Genomic DNA, 20,043 nt, shown 5'->3' with positions numbered 1-20,043 from the left:
TTACAATACAGTACTGATTTTGTGCGATATAGTTTGCCTTCCATAATGTTTAACATACAAAAATTTTTTTGTAAGTGTTATGGAATTTTTCATATATTTTCTTTGCTTGGAAAATAATCTCATTAACTACATTTTAAAAATTTTCCTCTGCGACAAATAGCAGAAAGTAATTGTAATGCAATTTCTGTCAAGACATTTTGTATACTTATCATTTTACTGAAACCTATTAACTTTTCAGCCTGTTACATGTACTTTATGTGGAAAGAAATTCTCAGAAAAATCAAGTTACCAAAGTCATGTCAAGACCAAACATTTAGATCATAGGTTTGAATGTGAGCACTGTGGGAAAAAATATGCAACACGTGGAATGCGGAATCATCATATTAATGAAATGCATAATAGTTCATACTGTTATGAATGTACCTTATGTGGAGAGCAGTTTAAATTGATATTCAGATACAGGTAAGTGTAATTATATTATTTTAACTTTTAATCTTAGAAATATGTTTAAGGCAGATACAGATATGTTTGAAAGGTAAAAAATTAGAAAACAAACTTGTAACACATCTTGTTCCTTCAAAGGAAAAAACGAGACCTTGATTATTTTTGATAGCTGAGAAAAAGGAATTGGCACAAAATTCATAACCAAGCCTTTCATCCACATGAAAAAAGTATTGTGTCTCCTAACCATACGGATGGGTCCAAAGGTGGTCCAGAAAGCTACTGAACAAGTTAAAGGAATAAATTATAATTATTCTGTACTAGGCATTCCTTGGCATTTGTTTTACCTGAAACTATTATTTTATAGTAGCATAAATGTATATTAAATCCATTTCTAGTCATGCTTCAGTTGAAGATCCATGCTTGATTCTTAATTACATTAGTGGCAGAATATGTCCATTCCTTCTGTGTCTACCATTCAAAACAGACCTGGTTTTGATTCCCAAGAAGCTGACCAGTTCACGCTATTTTCATGCTTGTTTAGCCTTTTCTCTTGGCATGTCATCATTCTTATTAGTACTTTATGATTACAACATGAAATTAATTTTCATTGAGATTTGGCATGTTATGATGGTTCTTTACTCAAGTCATCTTGGAGTGGTGAGTGCATGACTCTGCTGCTTGAACCATCAGACATACTGTTCCTCTGAACAGCCAGTTCTGTTTAGATATGTAGGTTTACTTGGCTTTTGCTTCATATCGTATACCAGTTTTGGTATTTTGTGCATTATACAGTACCAGTGTCGGTATTTTGTGTATTATTCTTTACTTGGTTAACCCCTTAAAGGACCTATTTTTTCAACATAATGTTTCAAAAAGAATCCAATTATTTTATTTAATTAAATGAAAATATAAGTTGTGTAGATACTATACTAATTTGATTTCAATAGAAAATTGTGATTATTTTATGTAAAATAGTAATTTTTAGAAACTCCGTTTAAGACCTTTTTATGGCCGTTAACAAGTTATCTCGTACAAGTTATACCTAATTTGGTCTATCATGAGATATCTCATATGCTTCGTTTTAGTCATTTAAGAATAGGAATTGAATAAAAAACATATTGATGCTTGATAACTCTTTATTTTTCCACTTCATTTTGATAAACAGAAGTATTTTTTCATTTCATTTGGATATAAAAAATTGTTTTTCTCTTCAGTTGAATAAACAAATTTTTTTCTTCATTAGGATAAACAAAATTATATTTTTCTCTTCATTTGGATAAAAAAAAAAATTTTTTTCACTTCACATAAACCAGAAATCATAAACCAGTGTATTTCTCATATCATTTTGTGTGGTATGTTTTGAAACAGAGGGTTATACAAAGACTAACTTCACATATCTCGCACATATAGCGAGACTCTCGTCTGATCAGTTTTCCATTATTATTCCTTTCCTTTTCTTAGAACAGACAACACATTGCCTTGTAGGAAATTTCTTTTTGGGTGTAGGAGGAATGTCAATTGGAAAATGCATTCCTCAATAACGGGTAGGATTCGCTGAAATAGAGATAGTCTACCTGGTCTTGTTTGGGGGATTTCAGCATGAGGAGACATACCTTCACTATTCCCTGGGATACTGAGACCTGTTGTCCCTGTAAATGGAAATCGAGGGGGGGAAGGGCAGTAGAATCTGTGATTCTCCTCCACTGTGTTTCATCCATTACCTTATCTGTATCTGTATCAATGTCATCGTCACTGGAATCATCCAAGCTTGAATTGCCGCTTTCAGAGCCAGAACTTTCAAGATCAGTAAATGATTATTCAGTATCACTGTCGTCATGATAACTTGCCATAAGTGGGCTAAAATAATAAATAAATAAAGTTAGGCTAAAATTATAAATAAATAAAGTCAAGAGACTAACAAATTACACGAAAGCAACATAATAAATTAATAATGTATCATATAAACTGTCTAAAGTGGCAAATAAAACAATCAAACTCACCTAAAAAGTCAAAAAGAAGAAATACAGAAGATTCTAAAAGTCACCACTGGAGAGCTAATAAAATGTTGTGTACTCATCATAAAATAAAATAAAAATTATACTCAGAAAAAATTATACTTGACATATCACAAAATGGTCAAGAGACTAATAAAAGACACGACATCATCATAATAAATCAATAATATAACATATACTGTAAACAGTCTAAGATTACAAATAAACAACCAAGTTTACCTTGAACAGGTGAAAAGAAGTTATAAAACATACGAACGAATTCTCAAGATCGCCGGTTACTCGGCGTACCACAAAATAGTCAAGGGGTTAGCTAACAAAAGACACAACAGCAACATGATAAATCAATAATATAACATATAAAGAGCCTAAGATGACAAATAACACAACCAAACTTACCTAATTAGACAAAAATAAGCAAAAAAAAACAAAAAACAAAGGACAATGATGGCCACTGAAGTGCTACTGATGACACTTCGTCTGCATGAAAAAACAGAAAAGTTATCTTCAATAACTCATGACTTCTAGTAGCAAACACCACTGCCAAATGTATGATATAGGACGAGATATCTCGGAGAAGCTTTTAAAACAACACTGTCGATCATGAGAAACCTCGTATGAGCCTTATATTTGTGTTTAACTTTTTAACCCTTAAACGCCGACTGGAAGTATCTTAAGTTGACTAAAATTGTCTGTCGGGTGACGAGTGGACGTACCGTACGTCGACTACAAAAAATTTCAACCTTCGGTCAACTTTGACTCTACCAAAATAGTCAAAAAACGCAATTGTAAGCTAAAACTCTTACATTCTAGTAGTATTCAATCATTTACCTTCATTTTGCAACAAATTGGAAGTCTCTAGCACAATATTTCGATTTATGGTGGATTTTTTAAGAAACTTTTTCCTTATGTCCGCGTGGTAACTTGGCCAAAAATTTCAGAAATTCTTTCGTCATTTTGTCGTAATTTTTGCACTGTTTTATATTAGCCGTTACATAAAGTTTTATATATGAAAATGTGTGCAGTTTCATGTAAAATACAACAAAAAACAACCCATGGTTGTAGCTTTTATCAGTTTGGAAATATTTTCATATAAATAAATCACGATAAGTGCCAAAATTTCAACCATCGGTCAACTTTGACTTGACCAAAATGGTCGAAAAACGCAATTGTAAGCTAAAACTCTTACATTCTAGTAATATTCAATCATGTACCTTCATTTTGCAACAAATTGGAAGTCTCTAGCACAATATTTCGATTTATGGTGACTTTTTGAAAAAACTTTTCCCTTACATCCGCACGCGGTAACTCTGCCGAACATCTCGGAAATTCTTTTGTCACTTTGTCGCAGTGTTTGCACCGTTTTATATTAGCCGTTATATAAAGTTTTATATATAAAAATGTGCGCAATTTCATGTAGAATACAACAGAAAATAACTCATGGTTGTAACTTTTATCAGTTTTGAAATATTTTCATATAAATCACGAGAAATAGAAAAAAATTCTACCTTCGGTCAACTTCAACTCGACCGAAATGGTCGAAAACTGCAATTGTAAGCTAAAACACTTACAGTCTAGTAATATTCAATCAATTACCTTAATTTTGAAACAAACGGGAAGTCTCTAGCACAATATTTCGAGTTATGGTGAATTTAAAAAAAAAAAACTTTTTACATCCGCGCGTTACGAATTCATGCATCATTTTGTGATAATATTTTCTCTGTGTTGCTTTGATCATTTTACAGTTTGTTATATACCAAAATCATCGCAATTTAGTGTACAATACAAAGAAAAAAAAAAAAACTTATTAGCTTTAAGCATTTTGCTCACAGTGCGATTTGTATAAAATTATATACGAAATTTTTTTTTCGCGGTCATATATTTCAATATTTATATATGATGATATTTTTTTTCATTTCTGATGGTTGCATACTAAACTTCAGGCAATGACAAAAAAAGGAGCCAAAAATGAACTCTTAATCTTAAAAACTAAGCGTGCTGTGATTTAAAAAATAAAACTTTTTTTCCGCTTCGGCGCTAACTCCTGAACGCTGCCGGCATACGACAGACACTTTTGTAAATAGAGGCTTGGCGTTTAAGGGTTAACAAGATATCACATGATAAGTCCAAAAATTTTTAGCACACTGATCACGATATATCTCGGGTTAATCTTGTAAGGGGTTAAGTACCTAATTGTACTTATCCAAGGTTTTGCACTACTTTTGACTTAGCTATTTTTAAATTAAAATTTTTTCATATATGAGCAGCTTGTGCTTTTTCAGGCTTTGGTAACCTCATTAACATTCCTGTAATTTCTGGCATTCATTATTAGTTAAGTTTGTCATGTCTGTCTTAATATCAAGATTTTGAAATCTTGTAATATTTATTAGGATGTAACTTTTATATTTTTTGTTAGGTATGTATTGATGCTGCTCATTTTATTTTGTCAGTTCCTTACTGAGCTAGTCTGTTTTGTCTTGGCACAACATAGATGCCTTGGTATTCCTGTCATTTCATGTTTAGTGCAGAGAGAAAGGCCCCCCATTTACTGTAGCTCTAGCAGTGAGTAGATGTGTAACCCAAAGCAAACAGGACGTGTGTAAAGATTGGACCTAGTCTCAGTGGTATTTGTTTACTGGTAAAGGGCACTATATGCCCATAAAGTTTCAAATGAAGGGGTATGTTGCCAGTATATGATTCCTCTGTGACCTGTCTGCTTCAGCCTTCCTGCTGCCTCCCTCTTTTGATATTGTGCCTACTTTTTAAACATCAAGCTTGGGGATGTTCAAGAACTGTTTTCAACCCTTCATAAACTAATGAAGCAAAGCTTGGTTAAACTTTTGGATGACCTGTCAGAGGACGTATATACTTTAGACCTTGAGAATAATAGCCCCCTCCCGCTATTTGCTGGAGTGGATCTTATTACCTTTTAAATAAAGTTTTCAGTTTACAGTTGATGGATGTTGTTTATAAGCATATTGAGTACTAACGCTTTTGTGGCATTGATAAGGTAGGGTGAGTAAGGGTACAGAGAAGCTGTTTCACACCCAAGATTTTTTTTTTTTTTTTACCTTTTCTGGATTTTGACCTAATCCAACAGGGCTTGGCTTTAGTAATCTAGATATTCAAGAGATCACTGTAGTTATGTAAAGGAGAAGAAATAGTGAAACCTGCATTTATGGACATGTTAGGGGTCTGCACTTAACAAAATATGTGGCTGACCAGTCTACAAAAATATCTTTCCTTCCCCTACACCCATGTATGTTACCCATATTGTATTGTACTTGAACAGCATAGTCATACCAAGAATGTGTGCAATCATATGACTAGCCTAAAAAGTTTTTTTTTCCTTTTTCTTTTACACACAGCAGTACTACCTACAATTTAATTTTTTTAAATTTAAGCTGTATGCTGTGCAAAGCTTAGGCCATTAGACTGTACAAAACAAGTTGTGATATTTAAATTGCAATTGTACCAAACAAACTATCTGTTAGCCTACAACCTCTGTTTATTACTGATGCTGTCATTTAACCCTCTAACGCCGAGCCTCTATTTACAAAAGTGTCTGTCGTATGCCGGTGGCGTTCGGGAGTTAGCGCCGAAGCGGAAAAAAAGTTTTTTTCAAAAAATCACAGCACGCTTAGTTTAGTTTTTAAGATTAAGAGTTCATTTTTGGCTCCTTTTTTTGTCATTGCCTGAAGTTTAGCATGCAACCATCAGAAATGAAAAAAATATCATTATCATATATAAATATTGAAATATATGACAGCGCAAAAAAAAAATTTCATATATAATTGTATACAAATCGCGCTGTGAGCAAAACGGTTAAAGCTAACGAGTTATTTTTTTTCTTTGTATTGTACACTAAATTGCAATGATTTTGGTATATAACAAATTGCAAAACGATCAAAGCAACACAGAGAAAATATTTCACAAAATGATGAATGAATTCGTAACGTGCGCGTAAAAAAAGTTTTTTAAAAAATTCACCATAAATCGAAATATTGTGCTAGAGACTTCCCGTTTGTTGCAAAATGAAGGTAATTGATTGAATATTACTAGACTGTACGTGTTTTAGCTTACAATTGCAGTTTTCGACCATTTCGGTCGAGTTAAAGTTGACCGAAAGTAGAATTTTTTCTATTTATCGTGATTTATATGAAAATATTTCAAAACTGATAAAAGCTACAACCATGAGTTATTTTTTGTATTCTACATGAAATTGCGCACATTTCTATATATAAAACTTTATGTAACGACTAAAATAAAACGGTGCAAACATTATGACAAAGTGACGAAAGAATTTTTTAAATGTTCGGCAGAGTTACCGCGCGGATGTAAGGAAAAAGTTTCTTTCAAAAATTCACCATAAATCTAAATATTGTGCTAGAGACTTCCAGTTTGTTGCAAAGTGAAGGTACATGATTGAATATTATTAGAATGTAAGAGTTTTAGCTTACAATTGTGTTTTTTGATCATTTCGGTCGAGTTAAAGTTGACCGAAGGTTGAAATTTTGGCACTTATCATGATTTATATGAAAATATTTCAAAACTGATCAAAGATAGAACCATGAGTTATTTTCTGTTGTATTCTACATGAAACTGCGCACATTTCCATATAGAAAACTTTATGTAACGACTAATATAAAACAGTGCAAACATTACGACAAAGTGACAAAAGAATTTCTGAGATGTTCGGCTGAGTGAGTTACCGCGCACGGACGTAAGGAAAACTTTTTTTTTTTTTTTTTTTTTCAAAAATTCCCCATAAATCGAAATATTGTGCTAGAGGCTTCCAGTTTGTTGCAAATTGAAGGTACATGATTGAATATTACTAGAATGTAAGAGTTTTAGCTTACAATTGCATTTTTCTACCATTTTGGTAGGGTCAAAGTTGACCGAAGGTTGAAATTTTGGCACTTACCGTGATTTATATGGAAATATTTCAAAACTGATAAAAGCTACAACCATGATTTATTTCCTGTTGTATTTTACATGAAATTGCACACATTTCCATATATAAAACTGTATGTAAGAACTAATATAAACCGGTGCAAGCATTACGACAAAGTGACAAAAGAATTTCCGAGATGTTCGGCAGAGTTACCGCGCGCGGACGTAAGGGAAAAGTTTTTTCAAAAAGTCACCATTAATCGAAATATTGTGCTAGAGACTTCCAATTTGTTGCAAAATGAAGGCACATGACTGAATATTACTAGAATGTAAGAGTTTTAGATTACAATTGCGTTTTTCGACCATTTCGGTCGAGTTAAAGTTGACCGAAGGTTGAAATTTTGGCACTTATCGTGATTTATATGGAAATATTTCAAAACTGATAGAAGCTACAACCATGAGTTATTTTCTGTATTCTACATGAAATTGCGCACATTTCCATATATAAAACTTTATGCAACGACTAATATAAACCAGTGCAAACATTACGACAAAATGATGAAAGAATTTCTGAAATTTTCGGCAGAGTTACCGCGCGGACGTAAGGGAAAAGTTTTTTTCAAAAATTCACCATAAATCGAAATATTGTGCTAGAGACTTCCAATTTGTTGCAAAATGAAGGTAAATGATTGAATATTACTAGAATGTAAGAGTTTTAGCTTACAATTGTGTTTTTTGACCATTTCCGTCGAGTCAAAGTTGACCGAAGGTTGAAATTTTTTGTAGTCGATATACGGTACGTCCACTCAGCACCCAACAGACAATTTTAGTCGACGTACGATACGTCCAGTCGTCGTGTAAGGGTTAAGATATACTAAAGATATTTAGCAACATCGGTACAAATAAGGTCAAATATAAGGTACAGTGGCACCTTGGTTCACAAATAATCCATTCCAAGAAGATGTTCATGAACCAATTTGTTCATCAACCAAAGCAATTTTTTTCCATGAGGTATAAAATAAAATGGATTTATCCATTCCCCCACTTCTCAGATGATTGCATATTTAAACATATAACAGCAGTAACTGGCCAAAATCGCACGTAGCGTTGAAATGCAAGAAGTCAAATACTGTACTGTACTAAAAACAAAAACAAAAACATTAAGAAATAGTGTAGTTAAAGTACACTTACCTCTGAAACACTTTCACCTGATAACTGTTGTTTATCTAAATCACCAACAGTTTCCCACCTTTTCTATTATTTTCAATCTTTGTTTCATAAGGACTGTGATTTCTTTGTTAATCTCAGCTGCCTTGATGGTCTCTTCTTGTTTTGATAAGATGATATAAAAATCGTGGACCTGGCCATATCAAATTGCATGGCAACATCAGACGCATACATCACTTTTTTCCATTATCTCTTCTAATCTCTATCGTGATCCTTTAAGGATTTATTTTTTATTTTGTAATGACAACAGTTTTCTTTGCTCCTATCTTTGTTTTCTCGTTAGGTATAAAAAAAAAGCAGAGGTTTACAAAAATTCCAGCACACTTCAGAAGTGAGCAAGCTCTGTTGTAAAACTGAATGTGGCACTCAGGAAATGTTTTGTATCTGTATTATGACCTTGTTTACATAGCATACATGTTCTGGTTTACAGTTTTTAACCCAAAACTTTGTTAAAAAACCAATGCATTTTTTCTCTTGAAATTTTTGTTTGTATGAATGATTTGTTCATGACATAAAAGTATTCAAGAACCAAGGTTTGGCTGTACAGCAATTGATCCTGTACAACAAAGGTAAACAACACATTCTGCATTGTTGGAGACTGAGTTGGGGAAGGCTGAGAGTGCAGCAGGGGTGGGGGGGGATAGTTGACAAAAACTAATGAAATGCAATGCTCAGAGACATAATGACAGGCATAACTGTTGTTTGTTACGAATGCTGAAGCTAGATGCGTAATATGTACCATATACAGCCCACATGGTTAGACATTTGCACGAAGCAAAGACTGGTATGTATTGTTGCCTTATATAATATTTACTGACATCTTATGATAGCTAATGTATCGTGCTGTGGAGGTCGACTGACAACTCTTTGTGTCATTTTATATTTTATTGTTAATTTGAAAAGAACAAGACTACTGTCTCAACCAAGTGATAAAGAGGTTACTTTGAACAAACTCTGAGTTGTCAGAAGCAACTCGTGACACATATAATTAAAGTTCACGAACACGCGGTACTTTAACAGGATACAAGTTTATTAACTTTTTTAAGACAACTATGTTACCCTTGAATACAAAATACATAATACTGAAAACTTGAAAATAGGTTATGCACTTGAATCACACCTCCTTCAGTTGCAACAATTGTGTCTACATATGACAGGGTCATCAAAATACTGTATTGTGTAAACATTGGCAAGACTACCCTCTCACTCCATCTTCAAGATTCTTTACTACTCACTAATAAAAATATTTTCAACAGTAACTGTATTTCATATAGTATAGTGTTGTATTCTGTTATACTTATTAATAAACAGCTTACAAATGCAGTAAAATCAGTAAAATTATAATGACTGATGCATAATGACTCTGGTTTGAAGCCCTCCATGAATTTTAAAAGATATCTGGGCATCAATTTGTAAAATTTTAAACATTGTTTCTTGGAGATCTCCTTCCACCTGTGTCAAGTTTTGATCTTTGTGACCAAGTTTCTCAGTGTGCTACAATTGGGGAATTAGTAACGACAGGCCAAGTTTTATCAGTCATCCTCATAGTTCATGTTCCTTTCTTTTTTGAAGTAGCATAGGAAGATAGTGGCTACGCCTTAGTGTTTTGGCAAGTGTTGTATCTTTATCCAGCCAAGAAAGTACGTACGTACAATGACCTTCTAACAAGACTCCGCTTATATTTCTGACCTCTTGTTAGTCCTCAGAACTTTTGGTTACTACATAACTTTACTCCAAAAGTTTGGCTACACCTTAGTGTTTTGGCAAGTGTTGTATCTTTATCCAGCCAAGAAAGTACGTACGTACAATGACCTTCTAACAAGACTCCGCTTATATTTTTGACCTCTTGTTAGTCCTCAGAACTTTTGGTTACTACATAACTTTACTCCAAGAGTTTGCCTTCCACTTACTCAACTAGGTTGGCAGAAAGAAGTCTTGTGACTTAAACAACTACTGTTTGCAGGTTAATGTAAAATAGAGGGTTTGCGATGAAAGAAATATGATTTAAAGAACAAAGGTAATATTTTTAATACAGACCACAACTTTACTAGAATTGTCCTCCCCCTCTCCCCTTATCTCTGACAAATGAGTCACTGGAATTGACACCACCTGCCACTAAGTGTGCTGTGGAACTCAGATGCATACTTAGCAGATGGAACTTATAGGGTAATTTTGTGGGGTGTCTCAAGAATTCCTTGGATGCACAATAAGCCTAATGGATTTGTTTGAAAAAAAAATTTCTTTAATTGTATATTTAGGGATTCCTATCATTTGGGTAATGTCAGTTTTTCTTTCAGAACGTTTTTGATAGCATAGTCGCTGTTTCGTCCTCAAGGAGTTACCTTCCATGGTCTACCAGAGCTCCATGGTGACCAAACTAATATCAAAGAATTCTCTTCTAGTTGCTCTTTTGGCCAGATATTGTGTCATAATGATTAACACTATAACACATGATGGAGTATATAATGGACTCAAAGATGAGGGCTATATAATGGACTCAAAGATAAGAGGGCACTTTCCCTTATCTTCAGCGAAGCTGAACCCAGTTTTTCCAACGTCAAAAGAACCTGCAAGAAAGAGAAGTGACTATTGCACATGCACATCCGCCCTCTTGTTTACAACCGGACCGTTAAAAGACCAAGGAGTCATTACTTTCTGTTTGGTTCTGTTTGATCTAAAGTGAACGGTTCACGTCGTTACCAGCGCTCCGAAAAAATTCTACTTTTTTTCTCCGTTTTAGTATCGAGGATTATGGAAACATCAAAAATAGCAAGATAAGTGCTCAATATTAACTTCCGATTAAAAGTTTTAGTTTTAAACTTCTGGGATATATATAATTTGTGTGTTAAAGCCAGAACCCGGCTCGCTTCTGGGATATATATAATTTGTGTGTTAAAGCCGGAACCCAGCTCGTTGATCGCTAGCCTACCTAGTTTCATAGTGCATTGATTGCTACCTAGTCTCGTAAAACGAAAATTGTTTTAAGTTCTAACTAAATGTTTTAACTAAAAGAAATGTTCGACACCTTATTATTAATATGGAAAATCTTTTCAGATTATATGATGTCTGCAATATTCTGGGCAGTAAGTGAGAATAATTCAGACTAGATTAATAGTGGATGTAGTCTGTAGCCTATGTCTTTGGATTACGTATCCTAAGTGGTCAAGCTTAGACCAAGGACCCTAGGATCAGAAACTAATGTCTGGGCAAAGTAAATCAATAGCCTAACAATGATGCTACATATTAGTATAAATTTTTTCCCTCTTATATAAGCCTGTGCACTTTAGCATGAGCTAAGTAATCGACGACTAGATTAGGCATTACCTTACATCAAGTTAAGTGGTAACTTTTCATGAAACATCCCATTTTTGGACTAAATTGTTAGCCTAGACCATGTAATTAGGACTAGATGAAATTGTAATCTGTGCTGGATGAGATGGTAACCTAGCCTTAAGGCTACATCCTAAGGTAGGCTATTGGATTTTGTTTATGTAACCCATACACTTAAGTGTGAATAAAATAATCCAGATTAAGCAGTAGCCTAGATTAGAGTAAGTTATAACCTGGTTATAAGGTTTCACTAATAAGGTTACACAATAGTGATTACTGTTTTATATAGTAAACCAAATAGCCTAAGATTGGATATAAACAACAAATTGGGTTAGACAAATAGTTGAATAATTATAAGGTTATAATATTCTGGATTAGGCAATATCCTATACTAGGTTAAGAAAGAACAAATAAGCCTAGGATTATACATAAACAGTATCCTTGCCTAAATAAAATAACCGGGTTATGTCTTGGTAACATATCTGTAAGGTTACATGCTAGTAGAGTCTTGTGTAGCCTATATCCTTAAAGGTGATATAAATCCAGAACAGGCAATAGTCTAACCATATTAAGTATGAACCCCCTTATAATGAATATCCTACTATTAGCTTAAAACAGCGATGGCTGAATATCAGATGAAAAGGTAGTCTCGGCCACATAAAATAGAAAAACAGATAAGAGAATTATTTTCTGTAAAGTTTATATCTTTTAAGTTGTAAATAAGCCTAGAATAGGTTAAGCAAGAATCTTCTAAGAAATCCTCTATTCTTAGTTTAACGTAGATTAAAGTAGAATCATTACCCTAAGCTATACAAAACAGTAGTGTGGGGTAGTCAAACAAATTAGTTCATAGCAGTTAGTCTGAATGGCATGACAACTGGAATTAAAAATTTCACTTGGCTATTGCAAAAGGACTAGCAGTGTATAAGTAATACAGCCGTGTACAGGTATCAAAACTAACCTAAACCTTAGAAGGTTTAACATAGATATTTATTTAAATGTATTAAAACTGCAAAATTGTAATCAAATTAACCTGTAATATGGAAACTATATGAGGAACTACAGAAGTGTCCCTCACTTGAAAACAATTAATACTTACTAGCTTCAGATAACAACTTGCTTTATATCACTACAGGGCCCAGTGGGTACAGCCCACACCACCTGACATGAGCATAATCCTTGTAAAAAACAAAGAAAAATTTGCTTGGTCGCCAGATTTGGGTGAGATCTGTAGTATGCTCCTGTCAGCAAGTTTTAAGGACGAAATGGGTCCTTTTAAGCTGTCTCAATGGGGCCCAGGGTTCAGTAGGGGTGAGGAAGGGGGAGATTATCTTTCCAGCAGAACTTTGGCAGCAGATAGTTAACCCTTCCTCTGAACAACATCAATGTGTGGGCCAAAACCCATTAACATCAGTCGCCAGTACCTCCCAGGTTAGCCCTGTGGAGGAAGTAGAGGAATCTTTACATAGAGTTCACATTCTTATTAAAGAATATGGAGTGAACATTGCCATCGAAATGTCCTTGCTGAACCCAGAAGGCTCAGGGACATAAATTTAAGCTAGCCATGGGAGAAACCTCCCAGAAGGAATTCTGTTCTCCATGCAGCTATCATTGCTGAATAGTATCTTTCCCCCAAAAGGGATACTAGGATCCACCTAACTCAGACTGAAATGTCTGCTTTTTTGAAAAGGTATAGTAACTTGCCCAGGACTTCTGCCCCTTCATTAACAGGCAGGTACAGTTTAGTTGCTGAAGCTCAGCTAGATTGCACAAGCTCCCCCAAAAGGGATACACAGTGTATGGCAAGCTCCCGAAAAGGGATACACAGTTTATGGAAAGCTCCCCTAAAAAGGATAGACATTTTGCAGCAAGCTCCCCCAAAAAAGTGATACACAGTTTGTGCCATTTGATCAGTTCTGTAAGAAAATTGAGTTTTTTATTGACCTGTACCCCCAAGAGGGATACACAGTTTGCAGCAAGTTCCCCCAAAAGGGATACACAGTTTGCGCCATTTGGTCAATTCTGTAAGGAAATTGAGTACCATCAAAGATGCCCATGCCACAGAATGGCAATACATAAGGGACATGAAGCATGATTCTGAAGAGCAAAGTCAGTCAGTCATGTACACACCAAAGTGCAAAAGTACTACATCCTGTAACCGAAAAGTGAGTGTAGATACAAATGCCGCCCAAACAAGGTCTGATTTTAGAATTCCAACTAGAAACAACAATGGGTCAGTTTGGAATACAGAACTTCAGATCAAAACATAATAGGGGCTCCAATACTCACCCCTGATGATACTGATGATCCTTGGTGAGACACCTCAATGTGCACTTTCTCTCCCAATGGCAAGTAGGTAATTAATGAGAGAAAAACTATGATCGAAGTTGCAAATGTAGAATTTACAAACAGCAGAATTCCTTAATACAGAATGGTACCTGGTACCATCCTCACCAGACTTGGAGAAACCACTAACAGAAATGGTTTTCTTACCTGTGCCTATAACATTAAAAACTAAAGAAATCACCCTTTACCAGGTCAATGAAAAATGGATCTCTACTTCCTTTTTTGATTTAGACCCAAGTTGCTCACCAAGTAGCCTCGTCAGAATTTTATGCTAGGCTCCGACTCCTTAGCATTATAACCTCTACCACCTTGCTGGAAGTTGCCATCTTAAGGCTTTCAGAACATCCCAGGATAATTTTTGCTGTTAAGGCCAAAAGTCTTATGAGAACCCGATGGAAAGCACTCTTTGACTTCCTAGAATGGTGCATAAAATTGCGAATGGAAGCATTGGAGAGCTCCAACAAATCACTCTCCAATGTCACTGCATTGTTGCATTCTAACCCCTTCTGTAAGGACCTGTTAGAGGAGTCTGTTGTGGCTCAACTCAACGAGCATGCCCACCAATAGAATTGTACAGTGTACACTCTTCTGGGAAAAGAGGAATTCAGGAAACAAAGAACCCAAAATTTCCCTTTACCAAACCCCAAAAAAGGCCCACTTTGATCATAAATCATATAAGCCTTCAGTCACCCCCAAAAATTTTTCCTCAAAAAACAGTTAGGTGGTCAGAAGGGACAATTCCCTGCAAAGGAACAACAGCAACTTTAAGGCCATCCTTTTTCACAAGGTTCAAAAACCATCTCATAGGGGGAAAAAGGAAAAACAACACCTGGAATGTCTATCAAAGGTGAAGGCAGAGGAGGAGGCAGATACCAAGAGGAATTATATTGGTTGGGGGTCAGCTTCGATGACATCACAGACAATGGAAGTTTTCCCTGTGGGGGGACAGAAACTTGCGTATATTCGCCACCAAGTATGTCTCTTCAGTGTCCTCAAAAGGGACTCATCCAAAAGAAGAGTGATCCTCAACCAATCAACATTGAACAAGCACCTTGTTGGCCGAAAGTTTTGGATGATTACCGTTTCAAAAAGGGGCTCGGGCAGTTTCTATGGATCTGAAAGATACACACTGGCACATCCCTATAGCCGTTCCCTTCCGCCCCTTCCTAAGGTTCCGAATAGGGAAAGATACGTACAGATGCAAAGTCATGCCCTTTGGGCTAAACATTGCCTAAAGAATATTTTTCAAAACTAGCAACAGTATTCGTTCGAGAACTCAGACAAAAAGATCTGGGGACCTACAAGAAAAGAGTGCTTGAAAAACCTAAGAGCAATGGTCAACAGACTACAGTACAGTCAAAAGGTTTTATTATAAATTTGAAAACATCCTGCCTCACGCCCAGCAGACACTTTCAGTGGCTGGGAGTGTGTTGGGATACTCTTCATGGCCTGTTGTCTCTCCCCATCATACTCAAACAGAATAAGGCAAGTCCTCAAAAGGTTCCTTGCACAGCCCAGAGTTTCTAGATGGCAATCAGAACGTATGATGGGCCTGCTGCTGTTCTTGTCAGTAATAGATCCAATACATAGATTGCAACTAAAAATGTGAACAAATTCTGGCTATCGCTTGCAAGAAAAAAGATGCGAGACAGACCTCATCAAAGGATTAAAAGAGTTGGGGAGATACTTCGGCCTTAGATTTGGAAGGAATCTCTGGTGAAACAGGTCACCCTGACTCCTCCATCCGTATGAGTGACAAACTCACAGATGCTTCGTTGACAGGTTGGGTGGATTGTCAGGTGGCAGGGAGGTGATCAGCTACTCAGGAATTGTTATATTAAGTTCCTGGAGCTGATGGCTGTCTTTTTGTCTCTCAAAAAACTCAAACCTCCAGAAGAGAGAGAACATAACCACAATATCCTACATCAAGAGGTCTGGATCACATTCACCTCCTCTCAATATGGTAACGTTAGCACCCTTCGGATGGCGCAAGCAAGGAAGTGGCACATGTCTGCAGTTCACCTCACGGGGGGTCTCATTGTAATAGCAGACTCTGTCAAGGAAAACAACAGCCTTAACAGAGTGGATGTTGGACAGCCACTCTTTTCAAATAATAGCCAACATGCTTCCACAACCGGAAGTGGACCTGTTCGCCACTTACCAGAATCACAAACTCTTAATGTATGTGTCTCCAAACCTAGACAGTCAAGCAACAGCAAGAGATGCCTTCCTTAAGACTGGAACAAGGGGAGGACGATAATTTTTCCTCCACTGTCCCAGATTTCAAAGGTTTTGAGCAAACTTCTAACCTTCATAGGAATAGTGTACTTAATAGCCCCATATTGGCCAAACAGGCATTGGTTCCTATTACTTCAACAACGGACAAAAAGATCAATTCGACTGTCGTCCGCTGTTCCATCCCAGACAGTAGGAGGGAAAGTCTCTCTTTTCTAAGCCGAGACCTTCACGTATAGATTTAAAAAAAAAATACCTATCATGATAATTACTCACTCAACATTGCTAGGTACCTAATGCAAAGATTACGGACTTCTATCCAGCATTACCAGTCCATATGGAAGATATGGTTAGATTATATCCATACCGAGACCCAGTTGAGATTTCTGTAGTACCTTTTTTTTCTTATATACCCTTTTGAAGACAAATTCCTTGTGGTTACAACAGTCATGGCATACAAGGCTGCATTAACGGAACCCTTCCTTTATGGATTCGGGATTGACTCTAGTATAGAAGTTGTCACTTCCCTTCTGCAGTCTTTTGCTCTACAAAGGCCCACTCCCGAAAGGCTTCCAATTGCTTGGTCCCTGAATAAGGTGCTTAGACTTCTATCAACCCCTCAATTCAGTGGACCCAATACAACCACAACGCACAGGCTACAAAAGGTGATCTTCTTGATTGTATTAGCATCAGGAGCTCTTACAGTATTAGTGAACTGGGCTCTCTTAGATGGGGACAATGCATCATGCAAATAGTTGACCATCAATAATTATTGTCCCCTGGCCCATCATTCCTGGCCAAGAATATGGATCCTTTAAAAAGGAAATCCATTCTTATAAGAAAATTCAGTTTAGCAGACATTACGCCCGGTTCAAGCACTTAAGGTTTACCTAGAAGTCACGGCAAACACCCCAGAAGGTCCTATTTTCCTACACCCTAGCACAAACTAACCACTCTCCCTACAAAGACTGAGAATGATTGTAGTGTTTTCTCATTAAAAAGGGAAATCCACACTCTTTCCATAGGTCACATGATGTTAGGAAAGTAAGTACGTCTTTGGCCTTCTTCAGAAATGTCTCTTTCAAAGAATTCTCCAAATGTATAGGGTGGTCATCAGTTAAATCACTGCCACATGTTTGAACAAATTCGACTACACTGTATCAGTGGGTGGCATAGTTAGTCTTAACCCCTAGGTGCTGCGGCAGAACACCAGGGGTCATATTGACGGTGAGTATGCTAATTATCGCTGGGAGATGGGTGACAGTACTACAACAAAACCTAGCATGCTTAGGTAAGCCACTGTAGAACTACATCCTAAAACGTAAGTTCGTGTATAGTTTCTTGTTCCTTGGTATCAAAACCTGAAAAGTATTTGGAATAAAGAATGGGACTTGAAATCTGTGGCTTGACCTTGGACCGGAAATGCTATTTCCTTTGGGGTGTTGGGATTAAAAAGCGAGAGCTTAAGCCTTTTTCATCACCTGTCAATTTCTTTTGTAAAGCTCCTTGAGGACGAAACAGCGACTACGCTATCAAAAAACGGGTTTTGACGTAGGAAAAACCTATTTTTGGTAGTCGCTTTGAGTCCTCAAAACCCTCCCACTTCCCTGACGAAAAGGCATGGGATTTGGGCAAAGGGATCAACCCTGCATTGACCAACAGAGAGTAATGGCTCCTTGGTCTTTTAATGGCCCGGTTGTAAACAAGAGGGCGGATGCGCATGCGCAATAGTCACTAATCTTTCTTGCAGGTACTTTTGATGTTGGAAAACTGGGTTCAGCTTCGCTGAAGATAAGGGAAAGTGCCGTCTTATCTTTGAGTCCATTATATATTCCATCATGTGTTATAATGTTAACCCTTAAACGCCGAGCCTCTATTTACAAAAACGTCTCCCGTATGCCGGCGGCGATCGGTGAGTTAGCGCCGAAGCTGAAAAAAAGTTATTTTCAAAAATTCACAGCACGCTTAGTTTTTAAGATTAAGAGTTAAATTTTGGCTCCTTCGTTTTGTCATTGCCTGAAGTTTAGTATGCAACCATCAGAAATGAAAAAATATCATTATCATATATAAATATTGAAATATATGACCGCACAAAAAAAATTTTTCATATATAATTTTATACAAATCGCACTGTGAGCAAAACGGTTAAAGCTAACGGGTTATTTTGTTTTTCTTTGTATTGTACACTAAATTGCGATAATTTTGGTATATAACAAATTGTAAAACAATCAAAGCAACACAGAGAAAATATTATCACAAAATGATGCATGAATTCATAACGAGCGGACGTAAAAAAATGTTTTTTTAAAAAATTCACCATAAATCGAAATATTGTGCTAGAGACTTCCCGTTTGTTGAAAAATGAAGCTAATTGTTTGAATATTACTAGACTGTAAGTGATTTAGCTTACAATTGCAGTTTTCTACTATTTCGGTCGAGTTAAAGTTGACCGAAAGTCGAATTTTTTCTATTTATCGTGATTTATATGAAAATATTTCAAAACTGATAAAAGCTACAACCATGAGTTATTTTCTGTTGTATTGTACATGAAATTGCGCACATTTTCATATATAAAACTTTATGTAACAACTAATATAAAATGGTGAAAATATTATGACAACGTGACGAAAGAATTTCTGAGATGTTCGGCCGAGTTACCAGCAAGAGACGTAAGGAAAATGTTTTTTCAAAAATTCACCATAAATCGAAATATTGTGCTAGAGACTTCCAATTTATTGCAAAATGAAGGTAAACGATTGAATATTACTAGAATGTAAGAGTTTTAGCTTACAATTGCGTTTTTACCATTTCGGTCGAAAGTTAAAGTTGACCGAAGGTTGAAATTTTGGCAGTTATCGTGATTTATATGAAAATATTTCAAAACTGATAAAAGCTACAACCATGAGTTATTTTCTGTTGTATTCTACATGAAATTGCGCACATTTCCATATATAAAACTTTATGTAACGACTAATATAAAACGAAGCAAACATTACGACAACGTGACAAAAGAATTTCTGGCTCGGACGTAAGGAAAAGGTTTTTTTCAAAAATTCACCATAAATCGAAATATTGTGCTACAGACTTCCAATTTGTTGCAAAATGAAGGTAAATGATTGAATATTACTAGAATGTAAGATTTTTAGCTTACAATTGCGTTTTTTTACCATTTCGGTCGAGTCAAAATTGACCGAAGGTTGAAATTTTGGCAGTTATCGTGGTTTATATGAAAATACTTCCAAACTGATAAAAGCTACAACCATGGGTTGTATTTTGCTGTATTTTACATGAAATTGCACACATTTTCATGTATAAACTTTATGTAACGGCTAATATAGAACAGTGCAAAAATTACGACAAAATGACGAAAGAATTTCTTAAATTTTCGGCCGAGTTACCGCACGGGCGTAAGAAAAAAGTTTTTTTCAAAAATTCACCATAAATCGAAATACTGTGCTAGAGACTTCCAATTTGTTGTAAAATGAAGGTACATGATTGAATATTACTAGAATGTAAGAGTTTTAGCTTACAATTGCGTTTTTCGACCATTTTGGTC

At 35.8% G+C, this 20,043-nt stretch overlaps 1 protein-coding gene across 14 annotated transcripts in view; it reads left to right on the top strand.

Annotated features, from left to right (window-relative positions):
* Positions 1-20,043, top strand: part of LOC136850629 (zinc finger protein 418-like) — a 191,848-nt gene that overhangs the window by 158,785 nt on the left and 13,020 nt on the right. For all 14 annotated transcript variants that reach the window (XM_067124337.1, XM_067124343.1, XM_067124344.1 and 11 more), the window contains one exon: positions 239-462. In XM_067124337.1, coding sequence (XP_066980438.1) covers positions 239-462 — 224 coding nt within the window. The remainder of the gene's footprint in view (positions 1-238; positions 463-20,043) is intronic.

The sequence above is a fragment of the Macrobrachium rosenbergii genome, chromosome 22 (genome assembly GCF_040412425.1).
Source record: "Macrobrachium rosenbergii isolate ZJJX-2024 chromosome 22, ASM4041242v1, whole genome shotgun sequence".
NCBI lineage: Eukaryota > Metazoa > Arthropoda > Malacostraca > Decapoda > Palaemonidae > Macrobrachium > Macrobrachium rosenbergii.
This window is presented reverse-complemented; position numbering and strand designations above follow the sequence as displayed.